At 37.3% G+C, this 24998-nt stretch overlaps 1 protein-coding gene across 5 annotated transcripts in view; it reads left to right on the top strand.

Annotated features, from left to right (window-relative positions):
- The window catches only part of NAALADL2 (N-acetylated alpha-linked acidic dipeptidase like 2), a 1374776-nt gene that overhangs the window by 611096 nt on the left and 738682 nt on the right, over window positions 1-24998 (top strand). For all 5 annotated transcript variants that reach the window (XM_060171978.1, XM_060171980.1, XM_060171981.1 and 2 more), the window contains one exon: window positions 6154-6655. In XM_060171978.1, the coding sequence (XP_060027961.1) occupies window positions 6162-6655 (494 nt within the window). In that variant the 5' untranslated portion in view covers window positions 6154-6161. The remainder of the gene's footprint in view (window positions 1-6153; window positions 6656-24998) is intronic.

The raw sequence follows: 24998 nt of genomic DNA on the forward strand, positions 1-24998 counted from the left end.
TTTAAGTATAAATACAATAAGTGGCTGTCCAGTATTACAAAGCAGTGCTATGATTTAAACTCAGTAGTCTCACTAGAAAGTTTATAAACGTAGAGGTTTATAAAGTCAAGGAATCCATGTAATAAATTCACTCACTCATCATGACAGCTAAACAGAGTAATAGTACTATAAAAAGTTTTAATTTGCAATGGCAATATAAAACCTATCATGTGAAGCTTTTGTTTAAAATGGATTTATCTCCTAAAATATTTGCCAGTAAAAATTTTAACTAGAATTGCAGAAGTCAGATACTATATTTTATGTATTAAAATTTTACCCTATTTCTGTATTCATTCTTTGTCTATACATTTTGCTTAGCTTCGACAAGTAAAAAAAAGTGTGAAAAGATTCAGAAGTATCAATTTATTTTTAAACATCATATGCTCAATAAGTATACAAATCTAGTTTTGTTGCTCTAAGCCTAACATAGCCTGGAAAAAAGTAGCTTTTAGCTTTTAGGTCAACTATCCTTTGCTTTCTTTTTCATATAAAGGGATAAGTGTATATAAAGTGGAATGTTTCTGAGTTATGGAAACAATTTAGCCTTTGGCGTGAGTATTAGAAGGGTGGGAGCTCATTTAAGTAAATAAGATATGTTGAAAAGGCGGACAATATTATTATCCTTTCCACAAAATTATAGTGAGTGGCACAATGTATAGTGTAAATATGATACAGATACTACTGTTTGAAAAAAAAATCACAGGTTTCTGTGATCTGTTCTCAAAGTTCATCTCTTGTAGAGGATGATTCATGTGGTAGTATCATAAATATACTATGTGTATTTTAAACATAATCATTGTGTGGGACAGAGGGAGAGGGCAGTGGTTGGGCACCTACTTTGCTATACATACAACCCAGCTTTGAAATTTAGCACCACATGGGAATGCCACATCATTGGGGCAATCTCTGGTGCTGTTTCGCCTCTCCCTGTCTCTCTGTATCTCTATCAGAATGAAAAAAAATGCATCCCAGGTGTGGTGAGATCATGCATGCATGAAACTCCTATACCCCAAAACAAACTTATATGGAGAAGCTGTAAGTAATAGAAAACAGATATACAAAGTTTGGGCTGTGCTGATTTTGCTGAAGATTTCTTTTTATAATATAAAATTTTTATTGTGCTTGGGAATTTGAAAGTTCGGTCAAAACAAATGTGATCTGAGTTTATTGATCTCACATGACATAGGTGTTTTCTTCAAGCAAGTAACACATAGTGGGACCCATTAAGTATGTGTACTGTCTCCAAATTGAATATTTTTATCAAAGTTTTATTTAGAAGTTTTATTTAATTTTTGCCACTAGGACTATTACTAATGATGTTGGCTCAGTGCCTGTGTGGCTTCATTGCTCCTGGTGGCCATTTTGTTTTTCTGTCTTCTAGATAGGCAGAGAAGGAGAGACAGTGTAGAACTGCTCTAATTCTTTTGAAGCATCCCCTCTACAAGTGGTCAGCCAGGTTCCTTGTTAAAGTTCATGTGTGTGCTTCGCAGAGTGAGCTGTGTGAGCCACCCCCTTCTGCCAGCTCTAAAGTATGTAGGTAGATTGATATTGTCTACAAACTGTCAGGGTACACATTTAATTTTTTTTGTAAAAAAAAAGTCAAACTATTTTTCTTATAATAAGAAAAATAATTTTAAGAAAAGTAATTTTAATTACTTTAAGAAAAGTAATTTTAGAGGAGTGGTTTTCTAAATTTACACACACACACACACACACACACACACACACATTCTATTGAAGTAATGGTGTATAAGACTGTTTCTTTTTGCCTCCAGGGTTATGCTTGGGCTCTGGTGTGCACTACGAATCCACTGCTCCTGGAGGACATTTTTCCCATTTTGTTGCCCTTGTTGTTACTCTTGTTGTTGCCGATATTATTATTGTTATCATTGTTGTTGTTGTTGGACAGGACAAAGAGAAATCGAGAGAGAAGGGAAGACAGAGAGTGGGAGAGAAAGACAAACACTTGCAGACCTGCTTCACCACCAGTGAAGTGAGCCCCCTGCAGGTGGGGAGCTGGAGGCTCAAACCAGTATCCTTACGCTGGTCCTTGCGCTTCGCACCATGTGTGTACACTTAACCCACTGAGCTACTGCCCTACCCCTGAGACTGGTTTTCAAAAATATATTTTGTTTATTATATTTAATGAAAGAGAGAGAGAGGAGGGAGAGGGAGAGAGAGAGACGAGAGAGACCCAGAGCACTGCTCGGCCTACCTGAAGCTTGTTCAGGGGATTGAAGTTGAGAGTTTTTGGAGCCTTAGACCTGAATGCACAACTGTTATGCTTTCCTTCTGCCCATTGTACATTTTAAAGGTACAACTTCACCTTTCTTCCTACTGTATTCACTATAAGGTATATACTAACAAGATGCGGACATAATTCTCCCACAAGCTCAGGGTCTCTCCTCCCATATATGTAATTTAATTAAATATAGCAGTTAAAATGCTTATTTGTATCTCCTTGGTGGCTTTAAGTCTATAAATATTTTGTTGTGTCACATGATTCCAGACTCCATGTACTTTTAGCCCAGAGACTACTTCCCTGAGAGGTAGAATTGAATGAAAATGGATTCATTTGTAATGCCTCCAGAGGGTGCCAGGCAGATTTCCATCACAGTGAAGAGTTAATATCTGCATCCACATTACATTCTAATTGATGGCTTTGTCTGATGTTTGAACAGCGTTAAATTGCTGATGCACATGTGATGGAATGCCTATTGTCAGGCTAGAAATGAAAACTCTGCCTCATCACAGTGGTGGCTTTTAAATGATTTGTAGAGAACTGACTTTGATGTTTGTACTAAAGGTCAGAATTAGAGCCCTCACTTTTCCAGAGTAAGTCCTATGTGTTATGTCTTCCTTGGACATAACCCATATTCCACAGTTCAGTATTTGCAAATGCCCCTTGGAAGTGATAGAGACTGATTTGTAGCAGCTTTTTTTTGGGGGGGAGGGCGGGATTCTGGAGAACTGTGTTGGAACAGTCTCAGCCAGTTAATCAATAATTCATGAATTTAGCAGTTAAAGAACTAAAGATGCCAGGTCACTATAGCAGGTATTTACTGATGTTTAAGACAAACAAAAACTCCAAATGTGACTTGAATTATCCTTCTGTTAGATAATCTCTTAACCTCCTAACCCATATTAATCATTATCACTAATTTCATATGCTACTTCTTTTCTCTGCCCATTTTAATATGACCAAAGATAGAATTCAGACGTTGTGCATTCTCAAATCATTTTGAGGTCAGGCTAAGCAGAAAATAAGATGGGGTGGAGGTTGGTTTAGTGGAAGAGGAAAAAGGGGAAAGAAAAGCTCTACAAGTCATTCCTAGATGGTTCTAGTACATGGTCCTATATAAGTGTGCATAAACTAGTATATATGTGCAAAGGTGTGACTGTTAGATAGACTTTCTCCTTTGCTACAATAGCTTGTGGAATTATATTTTTCTGCATAATTTAACGCATTTAATTTTTTTTCCTAACAATTGTTGGCACGCTTTCTTCCTCTAACTCTGGAAAAGCCCCTTTTTTTCCTTTCTCTCTCTCTTCTTTTCTTTTTTTTTTTATGCACCACAGCCATAGCTGGAGCTGGATATCTACATGACTCCACCACTCCTAGAGGCCATTAATTGTTGCTGGAAGTTGAAAGACAAAGATAGAGAGGGTGAGAGAGACAGAAGGAGAGTTACCTGTATCACTGCTTTGATACTGTGATACTGCGGTTGGGGATTGGGAGTCTTGAATCCGGATCCTTGTACACAGTGACATGTGTGCTGTAACAGGGAAGCTACTACCTGGCTTCCAGAGATAGCCCTATTAAATAGTACAGTCCACCCAAGACTCAGCTTGTGCTTCACGTTCACTATCTCTAACCTAATACATATCACTCTGAGGTTATTATCATGCCCATTTCACAGACATAGAACCTAGATTGAAGAGAAGTTCTTTGTTTTTTGTTTCCCCAACAGCTCACTTTCCCAGATTTTGCTCTTAATATTTGGTCCATGTACTCCATATTCATCCATAGAATACTATTCTAGATTTTTCTGGTTGTCCATGCACTCTGCATTTCACCCGTCTTCATATCTTTAAATTTCCTCTGCTTGCATGCCTTCATTCTCATTTGCTTTATCTACCCTAGTTAATTCCTCTTTTTACCAAAGTACCAAAAAACAGTTCCTGTTTTTTTTTTTTTTTTTGTAGGGAAATTGCACTATGGATTTATAATCAGTCAGCAGAGTCAAAAGATTTCAGGTATATAATTTAACATCAGTGTGTGTGTGTGTGTGTGTGTGTGTGTGTGTGTGTGTGTGTGTGTGTGTACACAACTCGGGCACCTGCTGAATTTCCTATTCTCTCCTCCCACCCTTCCCTCTGATAATCACCATAGCTTTACAAAGTCTTAGAGATAGTTTGGTTACTATTTATTTTGCAAATGTCTTTGTTTTAGTTATTGATCTTCCACATATGTGTGGAACTATTATATGGTTATCTTATTGGAGAAAGGTTTCCCAAGAAAGTGATTTGTCTTTATTCCCTGCTAGAATTAATCACCCTCTGAGTCTGCCATGAATTTTGCATATTTTATCTGACTTACCTGTGTGTGTATTTCTCTCTCTGATGGGATTGTTTCTCATTTGAGGGAAAGGAGTCTATTGATCTTTGTCTTCATTGGCTATCTCCATACCTGATATTCATTAATTCTCATTGTTCATTTGCTAACTCTAGATAAAAATAAATCCTTGGTTAAAAGTGGCAAGTGAAAATTTCAGTCAGGAACACAATTTTTATTTTGTGAATTGAGTGTTTACATATTTGGTCTTTCTTAAACATTGAGAGCATTTTACTTCATGAGGGCCACTGGAATGTAATTGGAGCTGTGCATAGTCCTCATTCTGTGCAGAGGTGCTGAGGGCCTCTCCTTCACACTCTTTGCCTCTGCCTTTTCTGATGGAGTTCACTTGTCAACCACTGGCCCTACAGTGAGCTAATCTGTTGTCAGTTGAGTTCTGCTTTTTTCCCCACCATAGTGGGGGACTCAGAAACATCAGAAAACTTAGTGAGGGATCTTAGAATCCAGCTGAGATGACAAATTTAATACATAGAAATTTAGGTCCAAATGCTCTTAATCTGCAACCATAATACACTGGTGGGTTACTGAAGACCGCTTATAGTTAATTAGCCCAGTTATCCTAATACCACTCTGCAGGATACAACAAACTGTCATCCAAAACCGTGGAGGGAGAAAACCTCCATCTGCTGCTCCTGTAGCAAGGTTATGAATCCACTCTCTCCTTGCTTGGCAAAAGGCTGCCCTTGTTGGAAAGATGCCACCCCAGATTTTTACTTAAAGGTTACACAGTCCAGTTAACTCATGTCACCAGTCCCAAGGGAATTCTAGGTCTTCTTTGCTGGCCTTTTTTTTAACCAGCACTTCTTAGCCCTGGCTTATGGTGGTGTGAGGGACTGAACTTGGGACTTTGGAGCCTCAGGCATGAGAGTCTTTGCATAACCATTATCCTATCTACCCCCCCCCCCGCCTTACAGTGTTTTAATCCTGCATGTATTCATGGATATGTAATAAACCATACTTCTTGTATTTCCATAGGGTTGTTGTTTCATTTGGTTCTGCCTATTCTTATGCTGAATTTGTACTTTTTAAACTAGTTTTGGTAACATAAATCATCCCAGTCAAGGTCATTTTTTACCCCTTTAATTTATAGATAGTAGGTCTTTTGCTTTTTGGCAATTAGATTATCTTAAAAATAATTTCTAAAACATGTAAGTTTAAATTTTGTCTTCATTCAAATACATTATCCTTGACATAATTGCATATTTTCAAATTTCTCCCAAGCCTCAAAGGTTAATAGTATGTGTTTGCATAGTAGTTCCTCCAACTTTCATTTTTTTGTTTCCTTTTCCTATAATCACACCAACATCAAAACATAGATGAAGGAATTAACCAATACTGTTTTCTGTAGGGATAAGGCATTTACCCTGATTATTATCAGTACAACTTTCTGGATACTTGGTATGGTTGACTGTTTTTGCACCGAAGGTTTTCTTTACTATTATTTACCTTAAGGAAATATACTTATCTTCCTTTCCTAGGTAAAAAGATGGCCTATCAGAAGGTCAATGCTGACCAGAGAGCTCCAAGACATTCACATTACCTTGATAATGATGACTTACAAGCCACTGCCCTGGACTTAGAGTGGGATATGGAAAAGGAGTTGGAGGAACCTGGTTTTGACCAGTTTCAACTGGACAGTACTGAGAATCATAACATGGAGAATTCGGAGACTACAGACCTGAATCTCGATTCCATTCAGCCAGCAACTTCCCCCAAAGGGAGGTTTCAGCGACTTCAAGAAGAATCTGACTTTAGTCCTCACTATTCAAGATCTATACCAAAGAACAGTCCCTGTAACTTTTGCCGCCTTTTAAAAATACTTTGCACAGCCATCACTTTGTTTATCTTTGGAATTTTAATAGGATACTATACACATAAACGATGCCCTTCAAGTGCTACATCTTCAGGAACACTTGATCCTCAATCATACCATGAGATTCTCAATGGAATTCAAGCAGAAGACATCAAGAAGTTTTTCAGGTAAGTGCAAAAAAAAAAAAAAAGGGGGGGGGGACATGGTAGAATGTGTTTTCTGGGACAGATGTCTCACAAATAGTATTGAACTAGTGATTTTTGCCATGATGTAATCTTACTCTTGGAAATGGAGAAACATGATTTACTGATACACTCTTTGAGGTACACTTTTTATAGACTTGTGATACTGCAATGCAAGTTTATGATACTTTTTAAAATTGATAATAATAACTATAATTACTCTAAAGAGTAAGACACTAGCCAGATCAAAGGTTGCATTATTTTTTCCTCTTGGGAAACTCGTTTGGGCCAAATTGGGATATAAAAATTGCTGATGCAGCAGACTAAAATGAAGACCATTAGTTATATGATCTAAATTCTTTTTTAAATTTTATTTTGTTATCTATATATTTATTTGATAGAGACAGTCAGAAATCAAGAGGGAAGTGGGAGATAGAAAGGGATTGAGACAGAGACTCCTGCAACACTGCTTCACCACTTGCAAAGCTTTCCCCTTGCAGGTGGGGACCTGGGGCTTGAACCTGGGTTCTTGTACATTGTAACATGTGCACTCAACCAGGTATACCACCACCCAATCCCATGATCTGAATTCTTAATGACATCAAGATAAAGTAAACCTGTCTGGGGAGCAGAAGTAACTCTTGTCTTTTATGGACAGGGCCTAATCTTACTGGGGCCTCAGAACCTAAAGAGCTGGTCAGTTCTTCCAGCTCAGAAAAGAACTTCCATCTACAAATTCCATTAGTAATGAAAGCAGAGGTTTATTTTATTATGTTTTTATTTATAAAAAGGAAACATTAACAAAACCATAGGATAAGAGGGGTCAAATTCCCACCACCAGATCTCTGTATCCCCTCCCCTCCCCTGATAGCTTTCCTATTCTTTAACCCTCTTGGAGTATGGACCCAAGGTCATTGTAGGATGCAAAAGGTGGAAGGTCTGGCTTCTGTAATTGCTTCCCTGCTGAACATGGGCGTTGACAGGTTGATCCATACTCCCAGCCTGTCTCTCTTTTTCCCTAGTAGGGAAGGACTCTGGGGAAGCGGAGCTCCAGGACATATTGGTGGGTTCCTCTGTTTAGGGATGTCTGCTCAGCATCATGCTAGCATCTGGAACCTGGTGGCTGAAAAGAGAGTTAACATACAAAACCAAAAAAAAAAAATGTTGGCCAATCATGAACCTAAAGGCTGGAATAGTGCAGATGAAGAGTTGGGGGGGTCCTCCATTTTGTAGATAGCTAGTCGGCATATTTTAGTTATATTCCAAAGGGCCTATGGCTATGCTAGTGTTTGTTTTTTTTTTTTCCCTTGAGCCTGGCATCTGATATGCAGGTGGATCCAAGTTATCGTCTGGGGAGATGATGTCATGACTGGAAAAAGGACCAGAAAGCTGGATCAGGGAAGAGAGTAGCTCCCAAATATGGGAAAGGTGTATAAATATTGTTGACTCTAATCCCCATTGATTTGATCTGATCTGATCTGGGGCCCATATTCAATTTAGGAGCTTATGTGACCTCTGCATCCCTATAGATCCAACCTCACATTCTGTGTTCATGAGCAGGAACATCCCAAGCTGCCCCAATATCAGGACCCATCTTCCTCAGGTGTAGCATAGAGTTTGTTGTCCATCCTCCCTTCAGAGAATGGACCATTCTCTACCATTGTTGATCCAAGTTGAGGGTAGGGTCCTATGGGGGGCCCACAAAGGGATCTATTTTGTTGTTCCTGATAGAGATGACCAGTAACAATGGAGAGAGGGATTTATTTGAGGTCTAGGCCCATCATGTCTGTTTGGGAATCTCAGGACTCCCCATCTAGGGCCCCATTGGTGGGGTGGCCTGATAGTATCTAAAGAGTCATCAATCAAGTATGCCAGTCTCTTGCCCTTATTCAGCTTTTGCCGTCCTTGCTTTGCTAAGGTTAGCTTTGTAGTGAGTGAGAAAACTGTAATAGGAAGTAGGTGAGATGGGGAAAGCAGAGGTTTATAAGGCCCTTTAGTTGTTAATGGATTTTCTTGCCATTCCCTTTCTCTTGTTTTTGAACTATTGATTCAACTATATGTAGGCTGATTGCTAGCTATTCATTCATGTAGTTCAGGTGATGCTGAATAGGCATCGTTAGCTGCTTGCAACAGGGCAAATTCTACCAGATGACGTTTAAGTCAGCCTGATTCCCTCCATCCTAGCTCCATTGCTGTCACAGTCTCCTTCATCATGGGACTAGTTTCACTATTACCTGCTGTAACATTGAGGCAGTTTCTGGAAGTATGGGACTCTTCCACCCCTAAGATAACCAGTGAACACATATTTTATGTTAGGAAGTTCACAAGCTTGACATTGCATGGAATTCACATCTGACCTTCTATAATAAGGTTTTTTAAGATTTATGTTTTTCTTTTTATTAATATTAAATGATAAAAGTAAACATCCTTAGCTTTAAATTCTGAGTTCTTTGGATGTCATACAACTGGTTGATAACACAGAACTTTCTTTTCTTGTGATCTGATTGGCATATGTATTGAGTTGTATAGGTGTCCTTGGTTTTCATATATAGGGAAGTGCAAACTGAAATGGGGAAAATAGGTACTGGCTTATCTATATATGAACCATATTCATTAGAGGAGGACAATCCTATGTGAATCATTATGGTTTTTGTAGGTAGGCGAGGAAGAGGGTAACCTCATCCTCAGTTTGTTCTTTCTAGGTTACACTGACTATGACAACCAAAATGTTGGCTGGTGTGCATATTTCCAGGAGGGCTATTTCCAGGAGATCATGTCCACTGAAAAGGCATCCTTTGATTTTGTGTTAACATATCACCCATGTTGAGTTGTGTTGTAACTTTTCTTGAAGACCACATCCCAGTGGCTAATGGAAATGTGTTTGATACACTCCTGTTTCTGTTGCTCCTTATCTCTAAGAATCCCTGAACATGGGATATGCAGATAGTAGCATTTCTTATGGTATTTCCAGACATAAAACTATTTAGATTAAACTGAACTGAACAGATATGCCATTGTCTTTTAAGTGTATGATTGTATATCACTCAAGTTATATTTGCAACAACAGAAACTGTGGATATTAAAAGCACAGGGTGTTTGAAGTAGAAAAACTGATGAAAAACCAAGACACTAATCCAGGGGACACTATGCCCAGAAAATAACAAATACAGCAATTACTATATATTGAATTAAAGAACAAAGGGAATGAAATTAGCTTGACAGAAGCCACTCATCTGTGGCATTTTGTTATAGTAGTCTATGTGTAAGAAAGTGGGGTAAGGAAAGAGGTGCAAATGGACCCTGATGATCTTCTCAAAGGAAACCAGCTCAGTGATTGAAACTAACTTGTCAAATAGAAGCTAAAGGTCTGATCAGGTGGCCCAGATATGTGCAAGGAATAAACCTGGAGAGTTTTATCACCCAGGTCAAAGAAAGATGAGCCCTTCTCTGGGGATGGGCTGGTTTCCAGGAACCCACAAGTAATCTAAGAAGGATAATTTACCTGATGATTCCTGCTAGATTCAGAGTGCTATGTTAGCTCAAGGAATATCCCTCAAGTGAACACCTTATGATTCTGCCTGCTTTACCTGACAGGCTCAGTGCCTCTGTTTCTTTCCTTGAGATCGCAGAACCACTGAGTTAGAATGAATGGTAACACAAGACAGAGTAGGCAAGTACTCTCTGTCCTTTAACTGCAAAATCCCCAAATAAAAATGGTCAGATTGTGGGAAAAAGTTCAAAGTTCTTACTAGCCAATGACACAGAATATTAGAAGTACTCACTAAAGAAACTTAAGTCACTAATGACCAAGATTAGTAAAGGTATTGTCTTTTTTCTTTTCTTTCTTTCTTTTTTTTAATTGCAGGATAGAAAAGAAATACTAGATGAATAAGTGCATATTGAGAGTAAAAGTGCTTTTTGACTATATTTCATAGTTGTGCTTGCTAAAGTATGTTTTGTGTGTGCCAAGTGCTTGGTAATGTGTTGACCAAATAAGTGGGATGCTTGTTTACACTTGATCACATTTTTAGACATAGTCAAGATTATCATAGAAGTAGAAAAAGTTTGTTACTACATGTGTAACTATGTATATAGTAATTTTTAGTATAACTCTTTGTCACTTCCACCTATGCTTAACTTGTTGCTTTTGCAAAATGTGTTCATTCTTTTACATCTTTATTTTTTCCTTTCCTATATCTTTTGTGTGTTAATTAGCAGGGTATATTCAAATATATAGTAAACATACCTATGACGTAGTAGACTTAAGATAAGCCATGAGGGAGTCAGGAGGTAGTGCAGCCAGTTAAGCGCAGGTGGCGCTAAGTGCAAGTACCAGTGTAAGGATCCCGGTTCGAGCCCCCAGCTCCCCACCTGCAAGGGAGTCACTTCACAGGTGGTGAAGCAGGTCTTCAGGTGTCTATCTTTCTCTCCCCCTCTCTGTCTTCCCCTCCTCTCTCCATTTCTTTCTGTCCTATCCAACAACAATGACATCAATAACAATAGCAATAATAACTACAACAATAAAACAACAAGGGGAACAAAAGGGAATAAGTAAATAAATAAATATAAAAAGCAACAACAATAAGGGCAACAAAAGGGAAAATAAATAAACAAATATAAAAAATTAAGAAAATATAAGCCATGAAAGCTTATTCCACTTTTGGCTTGAAATAGTAATTATTAAATTAATCCAGGGAAGCTTTGATGACACACTAATCTTTGAATAGGAATTATCCATTTGACTGCCATTATTAATGTGGAATCTGGGTTCACTTCTCTCCAGAGGCCTCAGTAGTCAGAGACCTGATTTTCACTGAAATATTGAGCCGTCAAAGTAACTTACCATATGTGTGTTAATTTAATCATATTGCTTTAATTCCTAATACCAACCATTTGGCTGTGTACTTCAGTACATTATTGTCCTATTCCAATTATCCAGAATGAAAGGTCATTACTCTTCTTCTAGGGTATAGACTTTGTGACTGTGTCAATGTATCAAGTGTTTATACCTTGTCTAATCAGCCTAGACTAGTTGAAAATCTAGTTATATTATATAAACATATATTTATCTTACTTGGATAGTATGCCTCTTTGCCTTCTGTGTGTTCTAGATTTGAGCGTGGCCCCCATCACACTTGGAGAAACTTCAGTGATTTTTTTTTTTTACCCCAGTCTCTTGCTCTATCTTTGTGTCTTTATCACAAAAGTCATCCCAGAGTACCTGGAGATGATCAGAACAAACAAACAAAAAAACCAAAAACAAACAAATAAAACATAGGGCTATTCAGATGTCTCTTTAAATTAGAGTAAGCTTGAATGTGGCAGGTTCAATGTCTCATTCCTGTTATATAATGGATATACTCACCTTTAATAAAATATGTAATTCAAAGAAGTAATAATATATGTATATGTTTTTTATGGATACTTATATGGGTAATATATGTGTATGTATATATGAACACACAAAGATCTTTAATTCATGGTATATACTAAACAGTAAAGTGTGTTGAGAATTTCAAAAATTACTAAGTTAATATATTGTGATAAACTATTTGATGTTAATTCACCAATGAGCTTAAGTATATTTTTGAATGAAGAAATAACATTGCCTCTTGACAGTATTGACAAGAATGCTTCTTTACAGCTATAGATATTGTGAAATGCTGAGAAGAAAGGAGAAAATGTCTTGTGTTCTAATTATAGGTAATATGGTACATTAACTTTTTTAAAACCTTTATTTATTTATTAGATAGAGACAGCCAGCAATCAAGAGGGAGAGAGACTGAAAGACAGCTAGAGCACCAACTCTACCACTCACAAAGCTCCGCCCACCCTCGCAGGTGAGGACTCCGGTTTGAACTGGCTCTTTGTGCATTATAGCATGCGTTCTCAACTAGATGTGCTAACGCAGGGCCCCCAGTGCATTAACTTCTTAATGCAAAATATTTTTTATTTTAGTTTATAATAAAATATGGCTAGGAAGTTGTGAAGAATAAAGTAAAGCCACCCATAATCTTACCATATTTATGCCATGGGAAGTGTTACAGTGGACAGTGTGTTGCATTCTCAATGGCATCCTAAATTCAGTGCCTCCCCCCAAGCCCCCGCATGTGTCAAAGTAGAATTCTGATTCTTTCTCTTTTCTTCTGTCTCATAAATAAATACAATACAAATTCTTACCACTTTTGAAACTTTCTTTTTTCTATCTTTTCTCAGCAGCAATGATATTATACCGTGCATATTCCTTTGATATATGCTTTTGAACTTTTTCACTTACAATTTATTTGAAACCATTTTGAGACAGCAAATATAGTTTTACATCACTATATAAAATACTGCTGGTATTCCATTATACAAATGATATAAATTTATTGAACCTGTTTTCTTAAGTCTGATCATTTAGGTTATCTCTATAAACATTCTTATATAGAAGTCTTTGTGGGCTTATTTAATTATTCTCTTCTGATAAATTCCTGGAAGCAAATCACAGATTCAGAGAGTTTCAGTTTGTTTAGTTGTTATATTTGTATTACTAAATTGCCTTGCAGGACTGCCAGCCTTTTAGGTCTTAATTATTTTTATTTGTTTTGATAGGCCAAAAATAGTGTTGACAAACTTTTATATCTTAGTTGACAGTTGGTATTTCTTTTTGCATGTGTGGTTAGTATGTTTTTTTAGCTGAAAACACTTTTTATTTGAATTGGTTAAAGTATCTACATGAATTTAGGAATGCTGCTGTTCATTTTTCTAGAAAAAGACATATTTTCTCATTCATTTTTTCTTTTTAAACTGTATAATCTTATTTTAAAAAGGTTTATTTTTATAAATTTATTTATAAAATGGAAATATTAACACAACCATAGGATAAGAGGAGTACAGTTCCACACAATTCCCACCACCAGAGTTTCGTGTCCCATCCCGCCCATTGAAAGCTTTCTTAGTCTTTATTATTATTATTTACAAAAAGGAAACATAGACTAAACCATAGGATAAGAGGGGAACAACTCTACACAATTCCCACCACCAGAACTCTGTATCCCATCCCCTCTCCTGATAGCTTTCCTATTCTTTAATTCCCTGGGAGTATGGACCCAGGTCATTATGAGATGCAGAAGGTGGAAGGTCTGGCTTCTGTAATTGCTTCCCTGATGAACATGGGTGTTGACAGGTTGATCCGTACTGTACTACCAGCCTGCCTCTCTCTTTCCCTATTGAAGAAGGGTTCTGGGGAAGTGGAGCTCCAGGACACATTGGTGTGGTTGTCTGTCCAGGAAAGTCTGGTTGGCATCATGTTAGCGTCTGGAATATGATGATTGAAAAGAGAGTTAACATACAAAGCCAAACAAATTGTTGACAAAACATGAACCTAAAGACTGGAATATTTCAGATGAAGAGTTGCAGGGTCCTCCTTTTGTGGATAGCTAGTAGGCATATTTTAGTTATATTCCAAAGGTCCTATGGCTATATGAGTTTTTTTTTTTTTTTTCACCTGAGCCTGAAATCCTCTATACAGGTAGATCCAAGTTATTGTCTGGGGAGATTGTGTCATGGCTACAAAAAGGACCAGAAAGTTGGATCAGGGAAGAGAGTAGCTCCCAAATATGGAAAAATATATAAATATTGTAACTATAAACCCCATCGATTTGATTTGGGGCCTATATTCATTGCAGGAGCCTATGGCCACCTCTGCTTTCCTGTAGGTATGAGCTCGCATTCTGTAGTCATGGCTAGGAACATTCTAAACTGCAATAATTTCAGGACCCTTCTTCCCTGAGTGGAGTATATTGGCTCAACCTCCCTTCAGAGAACAGGGCTGCCCCTACCATTGCTGACCCATATAGAGGGCAAGGTCCTGTAGAGGCCCACAAATGGGTCTACTATGTTGTTCTTAATGGAGATGACCAGTGGCAGTGGAGAGAGGGATATGTTAGAGGTCTAGGCCCATCATGTCTGTGTGGGAATCCCAGAGTTCCCTTACTATGGCTCCAGGTGATGAGGTGGCCTTCTTCTTCTTCTAGCGTTTGCCCTTCTTCTGTAGCCAGTCAACAGCATCAGGTTGAGCCTGATGTAAAGTTTCGAGACCTCCTTTGAATCTGGAGAGGTGGCAGTCGTTGACTATGTGGGTCATAGTCTGTCTGTAACCGCAGGGGCAGTTCAGGTCGTCTCTGGCTCCCCAGCGATGGAACATAGCGGCGCACCGGCCATGGCCTGTTCGATAGCGATTGAGGAGGGCCCAATCATAACGTGCTAGGTCAAAGCTGGGTTGACGCTTGCAGGGGTCTGTGATGAGGTGTTTGTTCTTTACCTCAGCTGACTGCCAACTCTGTTTCCAAGAGTCTGGAACAGAGAAGTTCAGTGTAGGCGTAGGGGACCAGATTGGGTGACGAGACGTCAAGCGTTGGACAGGGTGGGCGAAGATATCCGCGTATATTGGCAGGTCCGGTCGAGCGTAGACGTGGGAAATGAACTTAGATGATGCCGCATCCTGACGAATATCTGGCAGGGTGATGTTGCTAAGAACTGGCAGCCGTGGAACCGGGGTGGAACGGATGGTTCCAGAAATTATCCTCATGGAGGAATATATTTTGGAATCGACCAAGTGGACATGGGGGCTACGGAACCATACTGGTGGCCTGGTAATGACCAAACTGAGGTGGCCTGGTAGTGACCAAAAGAGCCATCATTAAAGTATGCTGCTCTCTTGCCCTTATCCAGCTTTTGTAGTCCTTACTTTGTCTGATTAGCTTAGCCTTGGAGTGACTGAGGGAGGTGAAATAGGAAGTAGGTGAGGAGAGTATCTAGATCTAAGTAGAAACCATTTGATTAGGTACTTTATCTTTCTTTCTTTCTTTTTTCTTTTTTTTTTTTTTTTGTCTTTCTACTTGATTGCTGCACTTATTGAGTCGCTGTAAACCATTGTGACCATTGTGTGCTTTTATTTTAAGGTATATATTTTCTCCTACCTTATGGATACATGTGCACATATGCCCTATTTCATGGGTCCTTGTTTATATCTAGGTTCTGAGGCTTTTTTAGGGAGTGTACTACACAAAGTAGGATTAAGGAGTTCTGTGTGCTAGGAAAGGTCTCACCAGAGTAATGAAGCTGGAGAGTTGCATCCCATGGCTGGCATCTCTGGACACAATCCTCAGTGAAACATGTCCAGGTGCCTGCCTTTTAAGTATTAGTTCTTTTTATTTGCTTTGATAGGCCCAAAATAGTGTTCACAAACTTTTATATCTTTGTTGACAATTGGTATTTCCTTTTGCATGTATGGTTACTTTTGTATTTTATTTTTATTGCCACTAAGAATTATTGTTTGGACTCTATGCCTACATGATCTGTCCAAAGCTCTCTGCAGCATTTTTTTTTTTTTTGGAGGGATAGAGATAGAAATAGAGAGGGAAAAACAAAGAGAGACACCTATGGCATCATTTCACTGCTTATGAAGCTTCCTCTCTGCAGGTGGACGACAGGTGCTTGAGCCCATGTTCTTTTGCATGGGGGTGTCTGTGCTCAGTCAGATACACCACTGCTCAGTCAGATCACTTTTTCCTGTGTGTGCAAGAAAGGTTAATGATTTGTAGTATAGTTGCTCGAACATGGGTACAGTTTCTCATTTCACCATGATTGGTATGTATAAAACATTCTTATCCCCATCTTATGTCCTTTTCCATCACCAGGACCTGAACCCCTGTCATAACCCACCCTGTCCTACTTCCCCAGAGTCCTTTGCTTTGGTGCAATACACCAAACCAGTCCAAGTTTTACTTGATGATTTTTCCTTTTCTGTTCCTGATTCTTAATTCTGCTCATGAGTGAGATCACCTCAGTGTCACACTTCTCTCTCTGGCTTATCTCATTGAACATGATTCCTTCAAAATACATCTAAGATGAGGTGAAGAAGGCAATTCATCATTCATAATAGCTGAGTAGTATTCCACTATTTATATATACCACAATTTTCTTAGCCACTCATCTATTATTGGACACGTAGGTTGCTTTCCAAGTTTGGGCTATTGCATAGAGTGCTGCTATGAACATAGGCATCCACTGATCTCTTTGGATGGGTGTCTTTGTTTCCATAGAATATCTCTGCTGAAAGGAATTGCTGGGCCACAGGGTAGGTCAATTTTTAGTCTTCTGAGAGTTCCCCAGTCTGCTATACATAAGGACTGGGCCAATCTATATTCTTACCAGGCTCTTTTACACCTCTCTAACATTTGTTTTCACCACTATTTCTGATGTGTGGTATTCTCACAGAAGTGAAAAAGTATCTCATTGTTGTCTTAATTTACATTTCTCTGACAATCAGTGACTTGGAGCATTTTTTCATGTCTGTTGGCCCTTTTGATTTTAAGATAATTTTCCCTGAGGATTTTTAGAAGATCTTTCTAAATTATGGCTATACCACCCTGAACAGACTTGATCTTGTCTGATCTTGGAAGTTATAAGATCTTTCTCATGAAATTTATACTTCAGAAATCAAAATATTGTGATAATAAAATAGTCTGTCACTATATGTTGGTATCTTAATTTTCTGGATTTTATTTTGTAGGTATATTTTAGCTGTCAAAATAGCCAGTAGTGTAAGTTAAAAAGTAATATAAAATCTCTAGAAACATATCTATTTTAAAGGTCCCAAATGTACAAGGTTTAATAATATTTGGAAAATCAGTATTTTTCACAATCATCTGACTTAGTACAGGCAATTAACTGTGAGGTAATAATATTTACATAAATGAAACACCATATTTTCTTAGCTGGTGATTAATTCTTCAAAACGTTAGGGGGAAATGGGTGGTAGTTCAGTGGGCTAAGCACACCTAGTGTGAAGTGCAAGGATTCTGCTTCAAGCCCCTGGATCCCTACCTGCAGGGGGTTGCCTCACTAGCAGTGAAGCAGGTCTGCAGGTATCTATCTTTCTCACCCCCTCTCTGTCTTCCCTCCTCTCTCCATTTCTCTCTGTCCTATTCAGCAACAACAACAGCAATGACAACAATAACAACAAAAACAAGTGTAACAAAGTGGGGAAAATGGCCTCTGAGGAGCAGTGGATTCATAGTGCAGGCATGGAGCTCTACCAGTAGCCCTGGAGGTAAAAAAAAATGTAGGGGAATATTACTAATAATTACTACGAATAGCTTGATGAATGTGTAACCTTCTCTGGAAACCTAGATAACATTTAGTATTATTTCTGATGTAGTCATATCTCATATTTTAATATGAGTACTTGAAATTGATTCTAAAATATGATTTTCCTTTTTACCTTAAAGGTGCTTTTTTGTTGTCTCTGGAACAAAATTGTTTTATTCTATAATTTTGCCATTTAATTTTATTCAGGGGTTAGTGGTTTATAGCATGTTTATTGGTATATGGGCACATCAATATCCTGAGACTCTTTTCTATTTATTTAAGAAATTTATTTTTTAAATCTCTACTTATTTATTATTGAAGAAAGGCAGAGAGAGATTGAGAAGGGAGGGGAGATAGAAATAGAGGGAGACCTGCAGCCCTGTTTCATCACTCGTGAAGCTTCTGCCCTGCAGGTGGGGCCCAGAGGCTTGAACCTGGGTCCCTATGCACTGTAATGTGAGTACTTAACCAGGTGCGCCATCACCTGGCCTCACCAGACTCTTTTCACTTTCTCTCAAGCCCTACCATAAAGTATTTTGCCTTGTGCAGTACACTCTATACAGTCCAAGTTTCACTTTGTGATCTTGTTTCTTAAGTTAAGCCTGTACGTGAGATCGTCTGGCATTTGTCTTTCTCTTTTTGACTTAGCTCACCTAACATAATTTCTTCAATTTCCATCCAAAATCTTGGTGATGATGTGCGACTCTTTTTTTTTTTATTTTGGAAAATAAATACAGAAGTAAACATTTCCATTCTGGAAATAGAAGGTACATAGTTTTATCATTGCAGCTAACAACTAGCTGTAGAAGAACCCTAGGCTCATGGAAACCCTATACTGCCAAACAGTGCAAAATCTTAAAACCTTACTTGTTAGTCTTTTATCTGTCTGTATCTACCACTCATGGTTATTTCTAGAACTACTTTGCCAAAAAACTTCCTTTATTCATCTCAAATGAAGGTGGCAAGACTATATAGTACTCACTTAAACAATAGCTGGCCATGATTTTTCTTCCTTCTGTAATTTTTTTTTATTGTCTTCTTTGTTCAACTGCAGCCTTCATGATGGTGGAGGCATCAGCATTTATTCACTTCTGCTCCCCAGACACACTTTCAAACTTTTTTTGCTCCTTTCTTGTCTTATGTTATTATTGATACTGTTTTTGCTTTCTGTCACCTCAGCCTTTCTTATTTTATGCTTCCCTCCAGTTTTTTTTTTTTTTAATATTAAAGGGAATCAGAGCAGGAGGGTTGAGAGAACAATAAAGCAACTTGCATTTTAATTGGAGAAAACCATGTAAATGTATAACAAAAGTGCACATAATTCAATTTATGCAAATGATAAGGGAATGAATTTCACAGTAATAGAGTGATGGCTCCTAAAGGAAGTAATTAGCTATTCTATCATTGATCTCTCTCCAGATAACAAATGTACACTGTCTTAAATTTAATCACAAAGCGAATACATAATATAAGATTTATATAACTACGCATAGTATTTTATTGCTCTGGACTTTAGATAAAACAACTGCGTCCATCAGAGTTCCTTAGTGTATGCAGAATGACATTAATTCTCTTAACTGGCTGCATCAGCTGGCAGATAGAAGGCCTGTGCCCTTCTCTATTAGGCATTTGGCTGCTGCAAGAACAGTGCCTCCTAGAGGCTGAATGATGGTCTTGTACAAAAGAGCCCGTGTAAGGTCCTCCTCAGTCCTGATTAGTTCAAGTCCTGTTCTTCCTCAAGGTGTTCAGGTGCCCTGTTCTTCATGATGCTCTTTTTGGTCTCCTACCAATTAACCTCTCTTCTTTCCTTGCAAGTTTCAGCATTTCCTTTTCTCTCTTTTAATCGACATGAGCCACTTCCCACTTTGCATTGTAGAAGGGACTATAACTGTGAATCAGACATACTTGAGCAAGGTGGGATCTTTTCTTTGGAAGAAAATGAAAGTTGAATATAGACCTTTGTGATAAAGACTTTAATATGGATTACCATGGTGTTTTAAAAAGAATATGTCTCTTTGGTTATTCCTTCTTGACATTTGATGTAGATATGGAAAGACATGACAGATTATATGAAATAGAGATATACAAAAATACATAGATTTTGAAATGTCTTTTATATAAAATCTTATGGCATGTGCTAAAAAGTTGATTTTGAAATATAGAGGTTTTTCTTTTCCTTCTTATAAATATGTGTTAAATCTTTAATATATTCCAGGCTTTCTGCTAATCACTCTGTTGTTTTTAATAATATGCTATTTAATCTAATTCTTTTTATTCAGAGAATAAATGAAAGTGAACTTTTTTATATAAAAAAAGTAATTTCCATGATCACATATTTAATGTCCATAAAAATAAGGTCACTTCACAGGATTTTAGGTCTTTCTATTTTTTTATTTATTCCCTTTGTTGCCCTTGTTGTTGTTATAGATTTTATCCTTGTTGGATAGGACAGAGAGAAATGGAGAGAGGAGGGGAAGACAGAGAGGAGGAAAGATAGACACCTGCAGACCTGCTTCACTGCTTGTGAAGTGACTCCCCTCCAGGTAGGGAGCCAGGGGCTTGAACCAGGCTCCTTAGATCTGTCTTTGCTCTTTGCTCCATGTGTGCTTAACCTGCTGCGCCACCACCTGACTCCCAGGTCTTTCCAGTTTTAAGAAGGGTTTGACTTTTCTGTAGGGCCAGCTTTGCCTAAAGGCCTGCCTTATTCCTTCTTAATGATCTCATAAAATTAAAGGACCCTTCTCCCTCTCTCTCTTTTTCCTTTCTCCCCCCTTCCCACCTCCCCTTTCCCTGTACTTTGCTCCATACATCACACACAAACACACACACAAACACACACACACACACACACACACACACACACACACACACACACACACACACTATTTTATTCTCCAGACAATATAACAAGATTAAGTTGCATTCCTAGTAAGAAAGTATCCTTTTTTTTTTTAAGGAACAAACATGCACTATAAATTGATGAAGTAAAGCTGAAAGTAAGATGTACATTGACTTTACTGAAGTTTAAATTCAATGTAATATACTATCTTGCTTCTTGCAGGGACCCTTGCGTGTCTTTAGACACCACTCAATAGGAGATGAGAGGTCCTGCCCATGTTTTAAAGACTTTATTGTAAACTGATGTGTAATTTGTCGTGTTTTTGTATGTGTTGCCTCAATTAAGAGATTTATATACAATAATAAGTTACAAAACAAACAAGAAAGACTTGAACCAGCAACCAGCATATCTTTGGATAAAAACAAATCATCTTTTAGGAGGAAGGATTTTTTTAAAAAATCTATTTAATGGCAACCTTATGAGAGAGGAATGTTGTCTTTTCTTTTATCTAATAGAAAATATGCTTTTCTTAATATTTTTCACAAATGTATTTGATAAAAAAGCATCCTCATTGAGATTGTTACTGATCAAGATGCAAAAAAAAAAAAACCTTTAGTTTTTCAAATTGTGTTTGGGAACATTCTTAGTGGGAGGAATATATTTTACATAAAAGAACTCTTTTGCAGTAACTGCATTCTATAGTCTGCATTCTATAGTCAATGAAATGTATTCTTTTTACTTGTTTACTCACTTATGGGATAGAGAGAGAAGCTGAGATGCAAGAGGGAGATAGAAAAGGAGAGAGATGCCTATAGCACTGCTCCTCTACTTGTGAAGCTTCACCTCCCTTGCATGACAGGGCAGAGGGCTTGAACCCTGTCCTTGTACGTGGTGACATATGTACTCAATTGGGTGTGCCACAACCCAGCCCCAGTGAACTGTATTCTGGTGTCAACAAAATGTTTGTCAGGCATATCAAACTTAAGTGTTTTACTGGTGACTTATCTTAACCCCAAATTCTTAACCACTCAACCTTAGGTTCATCATAATTTCATTATATATTTTGTTTACACATTGACACTATTGCATTGCTTTTCAATTGACTCACTTCTTGACCTTATTCATTCTCAAAAAGGAACAAGATCATTCAGACACAGGAAAAAGGAAAAAAAAAACTGTTTTCTTTCTGTATCAGCTATGTCAGTTTCCTGTGGATTCACTAGACTTTCTAACACTCTAAAAACTGAAAAGTTGACAGTGATCACATTTAATAAAGTAGAGTAGAAGTTAAACAAGGAAAGGTTGGGGATTGATTTCACACTTCTATCTTTCATGTTCCTTTTTTAATGTCAGTGAAATCGTTTCAAATAGACACAGTTCTTTGAGGTTTACAGTGTATCTCATGCTTTAAGAAATTTAGCAAGATAATTGAAATTTGGAGCTAAAAGTATTAGTCAATAATTGCATAGATACAGTTTATAGGGACACTTAAAATATATGTGAAAAGAGGGATAAGTAGTTACACAGAGTTTGAATACACACTTGCAAATCTGAAGTCACAAAGGTCTTAAGCTCAATTCATGGCATCACCATATGCCAAGACTGTGTAGTGCTCTTGTATAACTTAAAAATAAATATTTGTGGCCAAGGAGGTAACACAAGATGCTAAAGCAGTGGAATTTCAAACATGAGGTCTTGAGTTTAGTCCCAAGGACTAAACTTGAGTTTATCCTATATGCCAGATTATCCTGGCATATTCTTTCTTTCTCTCTCTCTAATAAAATACATATAAAAATGAAATGGATCATCTGTGTAGTATTTAGCACATCAAATTAAGAACTATATTACAGTTTTTGGCTGAATATTTATAGCTGATGGGAAAGTTAAAGAAGACTGGCAGATCAAATAGCTAAGAACAGATGATGAATGATGAAAATTTCTTGCCGGCTGCCCTCGTCCTGAGAAATTATAATAGAATGAGCAGATGCTTATACTTTTCAAATATTATGTTCTTATATGAACAAAATGTGATGTTTTATTTTATTTATCACCTTAATGGGAAAACACAAACACCATTCCAGATATTTCAGGGTAAGGTATTTTTAATACTGAGATAAACAATATTTTGGATAAAGTAGATTACTTTATAGAATATTGGTAGGTCTCACTAAGTCAGACAGACACACACACACAAAAATAGATTGACCTTCCGTGAAGAGGAAGAAATTCTACAAACTACTACCTTTGAATCAGAACCCCAACTTTCTTTGCATCTTCTGCTGGCCTATCCCTCAAATTTTAGATATAACCAAACTTCCACAATTGTTCCTGTATTTATTTATAGATACATAAAGAATCTGCTGGTTCAGTTTCTTTGAGAACAGCAATAGTAATAATGTAACTTTAGGGACTTAAGTAATAATATACAGGGACTAAGACTGACTATAAAAATAAAACAATTTATCTCATCAATCTTTAAGAATAAACTGAATATAGAAAATCAAAGTTAAAAAATTTTAGTAAGTGAATATTTGTGGATGTCTAAGTTTATTAGTAACTTAGATCTTTCTAATATAGTTATATTTTTCACATTTTATATTTATTGAAGGATAGAAGCTGACATTGTATTTTGTGTGTCTAGCAAGTACTAATAATTTGTTAAAAATGCCTAGTTATTTTCACCAGCTTATTTGGCTTGTTCATCAAACTACAGTCAACTCTCCAAGATAAAATATACTTTCCAAATTTTCCAAAGTAACATCCTTATCTCGGAAAAAAAAAATCACACTGAAGTTCCCTTTTCTTTCATTACAACTGGAGCCAAATATATTAAATTTTATATGCCTGATTTGGGAAATCACTTTCTGTCTTCAATAACTGATTGTGTGTTAGAGCTAGGCCCTTTACAAATGAAGTGCACTTCTATTGCTTAAAAATTGCTTTCCTGTGCAACACGATGTAGTAATGAATTAAATCCAAATGAGCCTTATATTCACAGTGTCATAATATGTAACTCGTCCCCTGTGGAACTTTTTTTATTATCTAATACAAGACAAGCTAATGTCTTCCTCTCATGGCTCACTTCTCAGAAGGCTATGCAGCTTTCAATATTAGAAATAAAGAAATGAAAGGATGCTTTGAGATCAAATTACCATGTTATAAACTCTCTAAATCACAGAGAGCACCTTAACATGTCCTGAAATATGCAAATTAAATCTGTGTAGTAGCAGAAACAAAAGAAGTAGCTCAGAGTCTATGGGGTACATTTCTATCTGTGTGAAAGGGAGAAAAAAAAAGAAGCTGAACATTTTTCTTTGAACAGAAATATATGCAGGTGGTTTTTACCTTCAATAAAAATAAAATAAGTGTGGGCATTTTTCTCTGTACTTCTTCACATGACTTCATATTAACTATTCTGTAGGGAACAGCTTGTAAGATCAGCTTGTACCAATATTGTAGTTCAAGCTGCTACCTAGATTTAAAATCCCTAATTTATTAGTCTGATACATATGTGTGTGTGTGTGTGTTTGTAATTCAATGGTACACATCAAATATTCTCATATTATAATGGCCTTAGGCAGTTTCTGAGTGGAATATTGGGGTTTAATTGAGGAACTCTAGATGTGTCTTGCTGTTTCATGTGAGCTAAGAGCAAAGATGTGTGTGTGTGTGTGTGTGTGTGTGTGTGTGTGTGTGTGTGTGTGTGTGCGCGCGCGCGTGTGTGCATGTGTGCTGTGTCTGGTGAGGAAGCCATGATAAATTGTAGTAGGTTTTCATAAGCTGCTTCTTCTTCGGGCTTCCAGTAGATCATTCTCTAAGTGGAAGAATCCTTGCAGATTCTCTTTTCTTTCTGCATCTTACTCTTCTGTACCAAAGCTGGATCTCTGTCAGTTGCTACTGGCATAACACATGATTGAGATCTAAGTCTTCTTGGATCTTTACTTAAAGAAGAGAACTTAAATTCCTATGATACTTGGCTCATCAGTTTAAAATGTCATGTTTCTAATAGTTAAGAGATAACACAAATAATGACATAATCATCCTATTTTTATTTATTTTTTAGTTTATTACATTATAAATATTAACTGTATAGAAAAGTGCTAGGGGATTGAAACAAGGTCAAAGCTATGTGTACCCTATTATGGAGAGACAATCTGACTTTCTAATTTAAGAGGTTTTTGTTTGTTTCTTTCTGTTTTATCAAATTCATACTCTGATTTTGAAATACCACTTGATAACCTACCACCACCAGACTGACTCAAGGTGCCTTTTAACACCAGTGCATGTATTCATGCATTCATTTATTGACTTAATGAATATTTATTGTGGATCTTCTGACTGCTGCACTAAGGA

Source organism: Erinaceus europaeus, chromosome 14 (assembly GCF_950295315.1).
Source record: "Erinaceus europaeus chromosome 14, mEriEur2.1, whole genome shotgun sequence".
Taxonomy (NCBI): domain Eukaryota; kingdom Metazoa; phylum Chordata; class Mammalia; order Eulipotyphla; family Erinaceidae; genus Erinaceus; species Erinaceus europaeus.